This window comes from Ostrinia nubilalis, chromosome 19, assembly GCF_963855985.1.
Source record: "Ostrinia nubilalis chromosome 19, ilOstNubi1.1, whole genome shotgun sequence".
Classification (NCBI taxonomy): domain Eukaryota; kingdom Metazoa; phylum Arthropoda; class Insecta; order Lepidoptera; family Crambidae; genus Ostrinia; species Ostrinia nubilalis.
In genome coordinates this window covers 12,694,273-12,708,052 of record NC_087106.1, presented here as the reverse complement: position 1 = coordinate 12,708,052, position 13,780 = coordinate 12,694,273, and the positions used below count along the sequence as shown (strand labels likewise).

Genomic DNA, 13,780 nt, shown 5'->3' with positions numbered 1-13,780 from the left:
GTATAAAAACTCTTCGCACAGACAACGGCTTGGAATATGTAAATGGAAATTTCTCAGAGTTTCTGAAAAGTGCTGGCATCATTCACCAGACAACCACACCCTACACACCGGAACAAAACGGAACTGCAGAACGAATGAACCGGACACTTGTCGAAAGGGCAAGATGTATGCTGCTTAACGCTAATTTGCCAAAAATGTACTGGGCTGATGCCATACATACTGCAGCTTACGTCATAAATCGTTCTCCAACTAAGTCCCTATCGTTCAAAACTCCAGAAGAGATGTGGTCCGGTCTGAAGCCAACAGTCAATCACATGAGGATTTTCGGCTGTGAAGCTATGGTGCACTTACCCAAAGAAAAACGAAAGAAATTTGATCCAAAGGCACACAAGATGATTTTCATCGGATATTGTGAACACACAAAAGGTTACAGATTCATAATACCTAATACTAGAAGAGTAATTAAAAGCAGGGATGTTGTATTTATAGAATCCAGTGTGAAAAGAGACTTTGTTCCTGTAGAGATGTCAACAGCGACACCTGAAACAGAAAAATGTGATACAGATGATACAGATTCAGAAAACTCATATGATACAGTAACAGAGAACAGGTCTACTTCAGAAAGTGAGTACTTACCAGACACAAGTATCAGTTCCCCGGAGACCAGAAATATAACATTGAGACCTAGAAACAAAAACATACGAAAGGTACAAAATCTCGAAGATGAAGAGGAAAATACTTACCTGTCTAGACACGAAGAGACTCCAGTCGATTCTACAGCATACATTCCTGAAACATACAAAGAAGCTATTAGTTCAACAGAAAAAGAAAATTGGATAAAAGCTATAAATGAAGAGATAGATGCACACCAGAAAAATGAAACATGGACATTGGTAGAGAAGGAACCAAATGCAAAAGTTGTTGGATGCAAATGGGTGTTCAGACTAAAAGATGAACCAACTGGTCCACGTTTCAAGGCAAGGCTTTGTGCAAAAGGATTTTCACAAACCCCTGGGATTGATTTCAAAGAAACTTTTGCTCCTACCGTGAGGTACGACTCAATCCGTTTATTGTTGTCAGTGGCTGCGCACAACAATCTTGAAATCATCCAGCTTGATGTGAAGACTGCCTTCCTGTATGGTGAGCTAGAAGAAACCATATTCATGAGTCCACATGAAGGTCTGTCCTGTGATAAAAAGATATTTGAAATGAAAATATTAGATAAACCATGTAACTATGTAGGAATGCAAATTGAGAAATCAGACAAAGGCATATTTATACATCAGACTAAATATGTAGACCAACTGCTGCACAGATTTAATATGTATAATGCCAACCCCAACAGCGTACCAGTCGATCCGCACGTGAAGTTGCAGAAGGAAGATGGTGAGCCTGAAAAGAACATACCCTTCAGAGAAGCGGTGGGCACCCTCATGCACCTGGCTATAGTGAGTCGACCAGACATAATGTATGCTGTCAGTCTGGTAAGTCGATTTCTAAATTACTACAATGAGAGTTACTGGAAACGACGTCGACACAAGAAAGTGAAAAACGGAGCGACTGTGATATGGTCCAGTCAAAAGCAACAATTTTCAATACATACATATTATGGTAATGCATAATAATATGTAACTAACATAGATTTTTGTTATCTTTGTTTTGTAAAAGGCTTAAATGTAGAGGGAGTGTTAAACCTTTTTGAAATTTATCGCCTTTTACATGCGGCTCACGCTTGACCGTATTTTTATTTTTTATTTTGTCTATGACAACTCTGTCACCTTTCTACTCTCTGATCTACGATCCTTACATGTAATTGTTTGGTGTTAATAAATTCACATTTATTTCCTCGATAAAGACTTTAATTTATCAGGTGATAAATTAAAGTCTTTATCGAGGCTCACCATCTTCCTTCTGCAACTTCACGTGCGGATCGACTGGTACGCTGTTGGGGTTGGCATTATACATATTAAATCTGTGCAGCAGTTGGTCTACATATTTAGTCTGATGTATAAATATGCCTTTGTCTGATTTCTCAATTTGCATTCCTACATAGTTACATGGTTTATCTAATATTTTCATTTCAAATATCTTTTTATCACAGGACAGACCTTCATGTGGACTCATGAATATGGTTTCTTCTAGCTCACCATACAGGAAGGCAGTCTTCACATCAAGCTGGATGATTTCAAGATTGTTGTGCGCAGCCACTGACAACAATAAACGGATTGAGTCGTACCTCACGGTAGGAGCAAAAGTTTCTTTGAAATCAATCCCAGGGGTTTGTGAAAATCCTTTTGCACAAAGCCTTGCCTTGAAACGTGGACCAGTTGGTTCATCTTTTAGTCTGAACACCCATTTGCATCCAACAACTTTTGCATTTGGTTCCTTCTCTACCAATGTCCATGTTTCATTTTTCTGGTGTGCATCTATCTCTTCATTTATAGCTTTTATCCAATTTTCTTTTTCTGTTGAACTAATAGCTTCTTTGTATGTTTCAGGAATGTATGCTGTAGAATCGACTGGAGTCTCTTCGTGTCTAGACAGGTAAGTATTTTCCTCTTCATCTTCGAGATTTTGTACCTTTCGTATGTTTTTGTTTCTAGGTCTCAATGTTATATTTCTGGTCTCCGGGGAACTGATACTTGTGTCTGGTAAGTACTCACTTTCTGAAGTAGACCTGTTCTCTGTTACTGTATCATATGAGTTTTCTGAATCTGTATCATCTGTATCACATTTTTCTGTTTCAGGTGTCGCTGTTGACATCTCTACAGGAACAAAGTCTCTTTTCACACTGGATTCTATAAATACAGCATCCCTGCTTTTAATTACTCTTCTAGTATTAGGTATTATGAATCTGTAACCTTTTGTGTGTTCACAATATCCGATGAAAATCATCTTGTGTGCCTTTGGATCAAATTTCTTTCGTTTTTCTTTGGGTAAGTGCACCATAGCTTCACAGCCGAAAATCCTCATGTGATTGACTGTTGGCTTCAGACCGGACCACATCTCTTCTGGAGTTTTGAACGATAGGGACTTAGTTGGAGAACGATTTATGACGTAGGCTGCAGTATGTATGGCATCAGCCCAGTACATTTTTGGCAAATTAGCGTTAAGCAGCATACATCTTGCCCTTTCGACAAGTGTCCGGTTCATTCGTTCTGCAGTTCCGTTTTGTTCCGGTGTGTAGGGTGTGGTTGTCTGGTGAATGATGCCAGCACTTTTCAGAAACTCTGAGAAATTTCCATTTACATATTCCAGGCCGTTGTCTGTGCGAAGAGTTTTTATACGAGCATCTAACTGGTTCTCAACTTCATTCTTGAACTCTTTGAACTTTTCAATGGCATCAGACTTGTTTCGGAGAAAGTAAACGTAGATTTTCTTCGAATAGTCATCAAGGAATGTGATGAAGTATTTGGCACCACCAAGTGATTGTGTTTCCATAGGCCCGCAAATATCAGAGTGGACCAGCTCAAGAACCTTTGTAGCTTTGGAGCTCTCATGTTTAAAAGGTAGTCGTGTCTGTTTACCTTCTTTACAAGTTAAACATGTCACCTTCTCTGGTTTTGCTGAGAGAACTACATCTTCAGTGTTGGATGTCATCTTCTTTAAACTGTAGAAGTGTAGGTGCCCCATCCGTTGATGCCATAAGTAACTATCATGTTCTTCAACATCTGACATGCATGCATAGCCTTTTGGCATATTCAGCCGGTACATGTTGTTGATGAGACTTGCTGTGGCAACAATTTGGTTCTTGCTGTTTAAAATAGTGCAGCCAGTACTATTGAATTTCACTTGGCCACCACTTTTAAATATCTGGCTCACGGATAACAAATTGGTTGCCAGATCTGGGACATACAGTACATTGGTAAACAGTACTTTGTTTTCTTGTCCTTTATGATTGTAGACATCTAAGCTCACTTGTCCTGCACATGTTACAGTTAACAACTTATTATCTGCAGCTCTTATATTCTGAACACCGGGAACTGTTTGAGTCAGAAACAAGTTCTTGTGTTTTGTCATGTGAGCGGACGCACCGGAATCCACATACCATGCATCACCATAGTCTCTGGATGATGCCATGAACACAGCAGCATATGAAGACTTCGTAGACTTCTGTGCATTATTTGGTTTGGATTTGCACTCGGGACTCTTGTGTCCATATTTGTTACATGTGTAACATCTAGGTCCCTTAGATTCTTTCTTGTGAAACTTCTTAAAATTTCTGTTCACCGCAAATGCTTCAGTATTATTTTCAGATTGCCTTACATCTTGTAATAACTTTGCTTTTATAGCATCGGAAGTTATCTTCATGCCGGAGCTTTCGATAGCTATGATCATAGGCTGATAAGACTCAGGAAGACCGGAGAGCAGCATTGTTCCGAGCCACTCATCATCCACCTTGAAGCCTATGTTCCGGAGCTTATGAGCTGTTGATATTATTTTGCACACGTACTCTTCTACGCTTTGACATGCACTGAGTGAGGTGTTACACAGATCACGCAGTAAGCCGACTCGACGTGTTAGCCCAGAGTCATCGAAGACAGAAGACAGTTTGTCCCACACTTCTTTTGCAGTACTCGCTTCTTGAATGTGCACGTAGTTAATGGGGTCAACCAGAAGAATGATCTTTGTTTTAGCTTTTGTATCACGTTTTCTGTCCACAACTGCCGCTGAGTCAAAATTTTCGATGCAGTCCCATAGCTCTTCATGTTGCAGGTAAGTTTGGACTGCAAACCGCCAGGTTGCATAGTTTTCACGGCCAGTTAACTTTTCAATTAATGCCAGTGAATTATTTCCTGCCATTTTCGAGATTTTGCTCAGTTTGAAGACGAAAATTTGAAAAACAAAAGATACCCGCCGTGTTGTAGATTGTCACATTCACTTTGTAATGTTCGCTGTATGTATTTCCACAAAAGTTTTTACACTGCTTCACTTTTAGGGCTTACTGGGCCCATAACCTGATAAATTAAAGTCTTTATCGAGGAAATAAATGTGAATTTATTAACACCAAACAATTACATGTAAGGATCGTAGATCAGAGAGTAGAAAGGTGACAGAGTTGTCATAGACAAAATAAAAAATAAAAATACGGTCAAGCGTGAGCCGCATGTAAAAGGCGATAAATTTCAAAAAGGTTTAACAATTCTGTAACCTGTTATTGGTGCCGTTTGAAAGAGCTCGTAAAGCACTTTCAGGATCAGGAACCAGTTTTTCGATATCTTGTATGGTTTAGAAATAATCGAGTGAGATCACTTATCGTTTCCACCCTGTAGATGAAGTGAACCCCACTTAATTTTATCTTAGATGTAAGCCCGAATATCCCCCGAAGGATGCTTTAGAAAATCTCCCTTGTAGCCTGTATAAGGCTCTTACAACGGTGTAATTAGTGGCCATTGTGTTAAATGAATTCCTTGAGGTGACATTTACTTTAACTACTTATTTGACAATGGTTTAAGCTGGCTTTAGTCTGACTGTCTAGTTTGACAAACTGTCATTTCTGGCCAGACATTGGGAATTACTGTTCTACGAGTTCGATAAGCTGTTGGTACTTTAAATGGAATGTTTAACATTCACAAAGTCGAATAAACTATGGCAAAATTTCCATCAACGCTGTAATAATGTTGATAAATGTTGTGTGAAAGAAATGACTTGGTACAAAATTATCAAACGTTTTTTTCCTAGTAGAAAAAATATTGAAAATGGACTCGCATCATGCAATGGTGATACAAGTTAAAAAAAAGTATGTTTAAGCGATACTTACGCTACGATACAGAAAAGAGAGACATCAAGATTCATTGTGTTCTGTTTAAAATAAAACTAAAGTCTTTATCGAGGAAATAAATGTGAATTTATTAACACCAAACAATTACATGTACGGATCGTAGATCAGAGAGTAGAAAGGTGACAGAGTTGTCATAGACAAAATAAAAAATAAAAATACGGTCAAGCGTGAGCCGCATGTAAAAGGCGATAAATTTCAAAAAGGTTTAACACTCCCTCTACATTTAAGCCTTTTACAAAACAAAGATAACAAAAATCTATGTTAGTTACTTATGCATTAGTATTACTTTCGGATTGCCTTACATCTTGTAATAACTTTGCTTTTATAGCATCGGAAGTTACCTTGAAGCATTTGCGGTGAACAAAAATTTTAAGAAGTTTCACAAGAAAGAGTCTAAGGGACCTAGATGTTACACATGTAACAAGTATGGACACAAGAGTCCCGAGTGCAAATCCAAACCAAATGCACAGAAGTCTACGAACTCTACGAAGTCTTCATATGCTGCTGTGTTCATGGCATCATCCAGAGACTATGGTGATGCATGGTATGTGGATTCCGGTGCGTCCGCTCACATGACAAAACACAAGAACTTGTTTCTGACTCAAACGGTTCCCGGTGTTCAGAATATAAGAGCTGCAGATAATAAGATGTTAACTGTAACTTGTGCAGGACAAGTGAGCTTAGATGTCTACAATCATAAAGGACAAGAAAACAAAGTACTGTTTACCAATGTACTGTATGTCCCAGATCTGGCAACCAATTTGTTGTCCGTGAGCCAGATATTCAAAAGTGGTGGCCAAGTGAAATTCAACAGTACTGGCTGCACTATTTTAAACAGCAAGAACCAAATTGTTGCCACAGCAAGTCTCGTCAACAACATGTACCGGCTGAATATGCCAAAAGGCTATGCATGCATGTCAGATGTTGAAGAACATGATAGTTACTTATGGCATCAACGGATGGGGCACCTAAACTTCTACAGTTTAAAGAAGATGACATCCAACACTGAAGATGTAGTTCTCTCAGCAAAACCAGAGAAGGTGACATGTTTAACTTGCAAAGAAGGTAAACAGACACGACTACCTTTTAAACATGAGGGCTCCAAAGCTACAAAGGTTCTTGAGCTGGTCCACTCTGATATTTGCGGGCCTATGGAAACCCAATCACTTGGTGGTGCCAAATACTTCATCACATTCCTTGATGACTATTCGAAGAAAATCTACGTTTACTTTCTCCGAAACAAGTCTGATGCCATTGAAAAGTTCAAAGAGTTCAAGAATGAAGTTGAGAACCAGTTAGATGCTCGTATAAAAACTCTTCGCACAGACAACGGCCTGGAATATGTAAATGGAAATTTCTCAGAGTTTCTGAAAAGTGCTGGCATCATTCACCAGACAACCACACCCTACACACCGGAACAAAACGGAACTGCAGAACGAATGAACCGGACACTTGTCGAAAGGGCAAGATGTATGCTGCTTAACGCTAATTTGCCAAAAATGTACTGGGCTGATGCCATACATACTGCAGCCTACGTCATAAATCGTTCTCCAACTAAGTCCCTATCGTTCAAAACTCCAGAAGAGATGTGGTCCGGTCTGAAGCCAACAGTCAATCACATGAGGATTTTCGGCTGTGAAGCTATGGTGCACTTACCCAAAGAAAAACGAAAGAAATTTGATCCAAAGGCACACAAGATGATTTTCATCGGATATTGTGAACACACAAAAGGTTACAGATTCATAATACCTAATACTAGAAGAGTAATTAAAAGCAGGGATGCTGTATTTATAGAATCCAGTGTGAAAAGAGACTTTGTTCCTGTAGAGCTGTCAACAGTGACACCTGAAACAGAAGAATGTGATACAGATGATACAGATTCAGAAAACTCGTATGATACAGTAACAGAGAACAAGTCTACTTCAGAAAGTGAGTACTTACCAGACACAAGTATCAGTTCCCCGGAGACCAGAAATATAACATTGAGACCTAGAAACAAAAATCTATGTTAGTTACTTATCATATCAATGGCTATATTATGTAATACAGCCAATGCTATGATCACAGCTTTTCCATTTTGGAGGCTTACTGGTAAGCCATGGAGTAGGCATTGGAACCGCTGCTTCCACACCCCAAAACACCTTTCAACAGTGTTCCTAGTTGAGATGTGAGCATTATTGTATGCTTCTTCTTCTGGACGACTAGGCCTTAAAATAGGTGTAAATAGATATGGCAGAAGAGGGTAGCCCGAATCGCCAATAAGGCGTCCTCTAAACTGCCTATCCTCAAATCGTTGTTTTATATTGCTCTCCATAAAAATTCGACTGTCATGTGTACTGCCTCGCCATCTAGCCACTATATCCATTATTTTGAGGTCAGCATCACAGACAACCTAAAATAAAAAAAACAGTATCCTGTAGGTAATCCATCCAATAATATAGTGTTGAATGTTGCTAAAATTTAGATCATACAAAGTAAAAATTATAGACATTATTAAAACAAATCTTTCTCTGTTGTAAACTGTATAAAATCAAAATATATTTTACCTGAACATTCAGGGAATAATAGCCTTTTCTATTAATATAGTACTGGGCCATGTCACCTCCGGTTTTTTTAATTTTAATGTGGGTGCAATCTATGGCTCCTATCACCCCAGGAAAATTTTTAATTGCTCTAAATTTGGCACTAATTCTTTCCTGCTCTCCTATAGTGATAGGCATTTTGATGAAGGAATTTGCCTTATTCGCGATTGCATGCGCGACTCTGGCGCATATCCGGCTCACTGTCGGCTGACTTAGGCCATGGAGGTCACCAGCATCATCTTGTACCTGAAAATGTATGAAAATAATTATAGCAGCCACGACAAAGGGATAAAATAAAACACTTTTTTGTGCTTACCTCACGACGTCCCCAACATCTTATGGCCACTAAAACTTGCAGTTCAGGACACGTGCCACCACCTCTAGCGCTCTGAACCAGATCATCTTCCACCAAATCTATGATGGTGCGCACTGTGTCCTTATTGAACCTATATTTTATTTTAAAATTTAGGTCCCGCAAATCGAATGGGTTGCTTCGTTGGCGGTAGAGCTTTCTACGTCGCGCTGGGTCGGCATTATTGGCTAAATGCACAATTGCATTTATAGCATTCATTTTCACAAGCAAGGATCACAGCAAGGATATTTTGAATAAATAAACCAACGAAGTGACATTCATATGAAATGACATTTATAAAAGTTAGGTTAAAATAGGTTTATTAGAGCTTTAAACAAGGCCCGAGCTCTCGATAACTTATCACACAGTTATAAGAGGATTTTAGCGCTAAATGACGATTATGAATAACAATTTTTATCAAACGTTTTATAAACCTCTAATAAGCATTTGATAAAATGTGAAAAATGATTATGAATAAGACCGTTAGTGTTACATAATAAAGCTGAGCTATTTAAGAAAATCAAACTTCCTGTGGGTTTCAAGCAATTGCTTCTCTTTAATTTGTATTTTCCTTCTTCTGAAGCAGTGCGTGGTAGTTTATTTTGACTTTCAACAAATAAGGTGAATAGTGTACCTGAAGTCCATTCAATATAATATTTAAACTTTTAAATATTTATAATTAAAATAAAGGGCGGCGGATTTCCGGACGGCCCCGGGCGGCGAAAAGCCACGCTACGCCACTGATAAAGAGCCTAATTCACTGAGAAGTTTAATCAAATTGTTATTTTGTGTATTTATAACGCTACTTTGAAAGGAAGCGTGAAGGTTTTGTTCCCAATAATGTTGGTATATTTCAAGTTTAACTAGTCAATTTCAGTGGCGTTTTTATAAGGAAAGAAATTTTTGTCTCAGACCGTTGTTTTTAGCTCTTTTACACGTTCCAGTAAATAATTAGAGTTAATAATGGTGAGAAGAAGCAGGAAACTAGTAGTTTCCAATTTATTTGATCAAAAATACAGGGGTGAAAAGGTACTCGTAGTAAATTAACTTCCATTAAGTTATAAATACTTAGACGAACGACCTAAAATGATTTAACGTTAAACATGTAGCAACTCAAAAATGCTCAAAATATTTGAAGCAAACTTGGTAAGATCCAAGGCCAGAAACCCTAATGAATGCGTATCTTCAAAAAAACACCAAAGTTCCTTAATTTTTACGTCCCCTTTTGCAAAGCAGCAGAACTTTGGGCCTATTCTGCAAAATAAGTAGCCCAGTTTGTAGCCATCCATCTCTTTTACACACTGGAATTGTGGTGTAAGTGAAAAGGCCAGATAGAGTCGACATGACAGAATATTTTTCACGAGTAGACTCTAAGGCCCGGTTTCTATCAAAGCGGAGCGGAGAATAGCGGAGCGATGCTGTAACGAGCGGAAATGTGTGAGCGTAGAGTGTGTGCGTAGCTGTCAGCTGTCAGTCTATTGCTATCTATGAAACACCGCACCGCTCCGCACCGCACCGCGCCGCCGCCGCTGTCAAAATCTATAGAAAAACAAGTGCGCCCGACACTTTTTTCTTTATGCAAGACAAGGCAGGTATTTGACTGCGATCGCACCTGGTGTTAAGTAAGATGCAGTCTAAGTAAGTGCCTATTCACTCTCGCCTTGAATAAGCCCGGATTATAGTGTTCTTCTCCGCTCTTCTCCGCTAGATCCATTTCCACCAAAGCGGAGCGGAGTGAAGATGTGTAAATAATGGAATCAGATTGGTAATTAAAAAACTTCTCTTCTCCGCTTCACGCCGCTACGTCTTGGTGGAAACCGAGCCTATGTTGATTGCGTTCACCATTGACCTCGTAAGTTCGCAAAGAATTTACGCGTCGTTTGTTTCCTAGCAAATGCAGTGGATAATTTATTATTGTTCTGGCGTGTTTGTGTTTTATTCTTGCATTTTTTTGGGGTTACGCGATTTGGGTTCGTTTGAATTTACGAAAGGAAGGAATACTTTTTTTTAAGAAATTAAATACCTACCTAAAAAAGTTTTTTTTTTAAATTTGAAAAAAATACTTATTACCTTGTCATTCTTGTCAAAGCATCACAATTGAAATGATGGAACCGTGGTTTTATAAACGCATAAACTGTTTTATGTAAAAAAATATAAATAAAATTTTAATGTGTCTAACCCGAAATCATACCCTTCCAATCAAAAAAATGTTTAATATATAAATAAATATAAATAGTAATAATAGTTTATTGAATAGGTTCATCAATGACGGCAATAAACATTAAAAAATAACTGAATTGCAAATCTTCTTTTTTCATGTCGGTTGATAAAACATAAAATAACTTCCCTAGCATGTTTCCAAACCTATCGAACCTTCCTAATATTATCGGGCATATCTCACAGATGCCGTCCATCCATCGCCACGGGCCGGAACCGGATACCGAGCCGCCATTAATCCTGGTAATCCCGACAGAAAACGTCCGGGACGTCCTGGAGTGCCACCTTTATCATAACTGGACTGGGAGAGAACTTGTAGTATCTAGCTTTTACCCGCGACTTTGTTTGTGTGCAAATAGTTTTAAGACAGCTTAGCATTATAGCCATACTCGCAAATCATTTTCAAAATCAAAATCAAAATTATCTTTATTTGTATAGACTAATTAAATTAGTACTTACAAATCGTCAAATGCTCCTTAAGGAGCCCATACATTTATCTCTTTTTTTTTTGCCCTACCAGCGCTTCGAGACAAACATTTGGAAAGTACTGAGAAGAAGCCTCCTCACTTTAAAAGTCTAGATAGGTACAACCTCGGAGAAGAAGCCTCCTCACTTTAAAAGTCTAGATAGGACTCTAGTTATATCTACCCAAAAAGATAGGAAAATCTTAGGTTTTAAGTTACTCTCCGAGAGGCTGGACTCCTAAATAACTAAAACTATCTACATTCAAATCGGTAGGTACAGCATTTTCGCCACCCATCTCATCTAGCCTGTGTAGGGAGTGTACCAAATCGTCCATTTGCCTTTTAGATAGAGTCGTATTTATGTAGTGGAGACTACCTGATGAAAACGATGACAGTTTTCTGTACATATAACAGTATGAAATACCTAATGCTTGAATTAAAAATATTATATTTTTTTTACATAAAATGACGTTGTTAACGTTAGCTATTGTGGCAAAACATGTGCGTGCCGCACGCATGAACTAACCAACCTCTGTCAACTGCCGTGTGTTCTTTTATTTATTAAGTCCAAAGTCCTTTAGGATCATAAGGTAACAAGCCCTTTAGGATCATAATCCACGTTGTAAAAAGCGCCAAATAAATAAATAAGATTAAAATTAAGAATATAAAAACAACCTCCTAGGGCCATTGGTAAACCTCTGTGGATTCAGTTACCTCAATTCGAGAAATATTTTACTGTATCAATGAAAGCTGTTGAGAAAATTCTCAGTATTACATTACACTGAATGTGATATTAAATAAATGGTATAGGTTAATGGAAAACACTTTACACGGAGAGGCAAGCTCAAAGGAAAGTTAATGAATAGCATTCGAAGAAGTGCATTTCAACTTATTGACAAGAGTAACTCAGCAGAATTCAATTCCGTATGACACAGTTAATAGATTTCAAAATTAAATGCAATGTGCGCAAAAACATTAAGGCTGGGTTGCACCATCGTATTTTAACTTTGACAAACGTCAAAAATCTGTCAAACTCTCACTCGGCGCAAGCTACCACGCACCAGCTCATACTAGTCAGATCTAGTGCTTTTAACTCAGTCATTGCCGGAGGTGTAGAAGCGGCACGGAAGGGGTAACATGACTTTCATGGTTATATGACGTGACAGGGCATACAAATCGGAAGTCTCACTGACGTTTGACCGTTACAAAATCACCGGCCCCCATTCACTGACTGAGTTCAACGCAAGACCTATAGTTTACCCTCAACAAAGTGAAACTTGAGTCAAATCACAAGCCGCAAAATTCAAAAGCGAGAAACTTCGTACACACTGCGAACTGCAAAAATAGTGTTACTTATAAAGAAGCCTTTGTGCGTCTTATCACAACTTGTTACAACCTTTTGTTATTCTGCTCGTTACCCTCCTCGGCCATTTTTCTCTTTTTCCCGGTTCTTGGACAGTGAGGGGACATTGTCGATGTTTTTGACTCGATATTGACGTAAAATTAATTATCATAAAACTTAAATTTAAATAGCGAAACAGTTTATCCAAAAAAAAATTAAATGTTGGCATAATTTATATTTCTTTGCAATCTAATCTTATAATACCTGTCCTGATTTTTCTTACTCTAAAATGCTATGGAAATCTATTTTTCTGTTGTTGTTTTTTCCAAATAGGTTTCCAGCTTTATGTTTTATTGTGAGATTCAACTCAACAAGTAACACTAAGCTGTCATTCATTGCTTGAAAGGCTACATCGATATTAAAATGTGTTTTCCTGCAGTGAGTATCGATAAAAAAATGTACAGCACTACTTCTCTTCTGAACCCTCTCATATATACTGGGGTGTACATACATAAGTGTCGTAATAGATAGTTCTTCACAGTATAAATTTGCACTCTTTTTGCCAGTTTTCAGAACAGCTGGGCTGTTTAAACTAACGTTTGCAAGGGTGATCTATGTGTGGATACAAGACTGGCAATAAAGCACTTAAAAGAATATTTTAAAAGATAAATAAGAAACTAGAAAAATATTACTGCATTAACAGTGTAAATAATGGTATTAATGAAACATTAAAATAAAAGTGAATGTTTTTTTGTCAAACATATTGAGTATTTTGAGTGCTCTCTGGTAAAATAAGTTTCTAAGGCTGGGCATCATTGTTGAGAGGGGCTATGTGTGGTCAATTAAAGGCTGACTCCAAATTACAATGAACATTTATTTTGAAAACGGACGGTCTTATATAGGAAAATATTTACAATATTAGACAAGGACAAAACATATACCTATTTCACAGATAACATCTACAAACATTTTAGGGTGAGACAATAAAACGATTACCTACAAACATTATAATAAACGGTCAGAGCGAGACAGAAGGAGAAC

The 13,780-nt window shown here is 38.0% G+C and overlaps 2 protein-coding genes across 3 annotated transcripts in view; one reads left to right on the top strand and one right to left on the bottom strand.

The window, feature by feature from the left end:
* Nucleotides 1-13,780, top strand: part of LOC135081221 (leucine-rich repeat-containing protein 24-like) — a 122,125-nt gene that overhangs the window by 94,692 nt on the left and 13,653 nt on the right. The gene's annotated exons all lie outside the window — the stretch shown is intronic.
* Nucleotides 7,791-9,199, bottom strand: LOC135080977 (putative nuclease HARBI1). The gene is made up of 3 exons (XM_063975701.1): nt 8,681-9,199; nt 8,329-8,610; nt 7,791-8,174 (listed from the first exon to the last, which is right to left on the bottom strand). The coding sequence occupies exons 1-3, from the start codon at nt 8,933-8,935 to the stop codon at nt 7,791-7,793; spliced, it is 921 nt and encodes a 306-aa protein (XP_063831771.1). The 5' UTR covers nt 8,936-9,199.

What these genes read in the sequence shown, in the direction of transcription:
- LOC135080977 (XM_063975701.1), bottom strand. Translation starts at nt 8,935, where the DNA reads ATGAATGCTATAAATGCAATTGTGCATTTAGCCAATAATGCCGACCCA. An exon ending in GATGTTGGGGACGTCGTGAG is followed by an intron (nt 8,611 to 8,680) that starts GTAAGCACAAAA and finishes ATACATTTTCAG; the next exon opens with GTACAAGATGATGCTGGTGA. An exon ending in ATTATTCCCTGAATGTTCAG is followed by an intron (nt 8,175 to 8,328) that starts GTAAAATATATT and finishes TTTTTATTTTAG; the next exon opens with GTTGTCTGTGATGCTGACCT.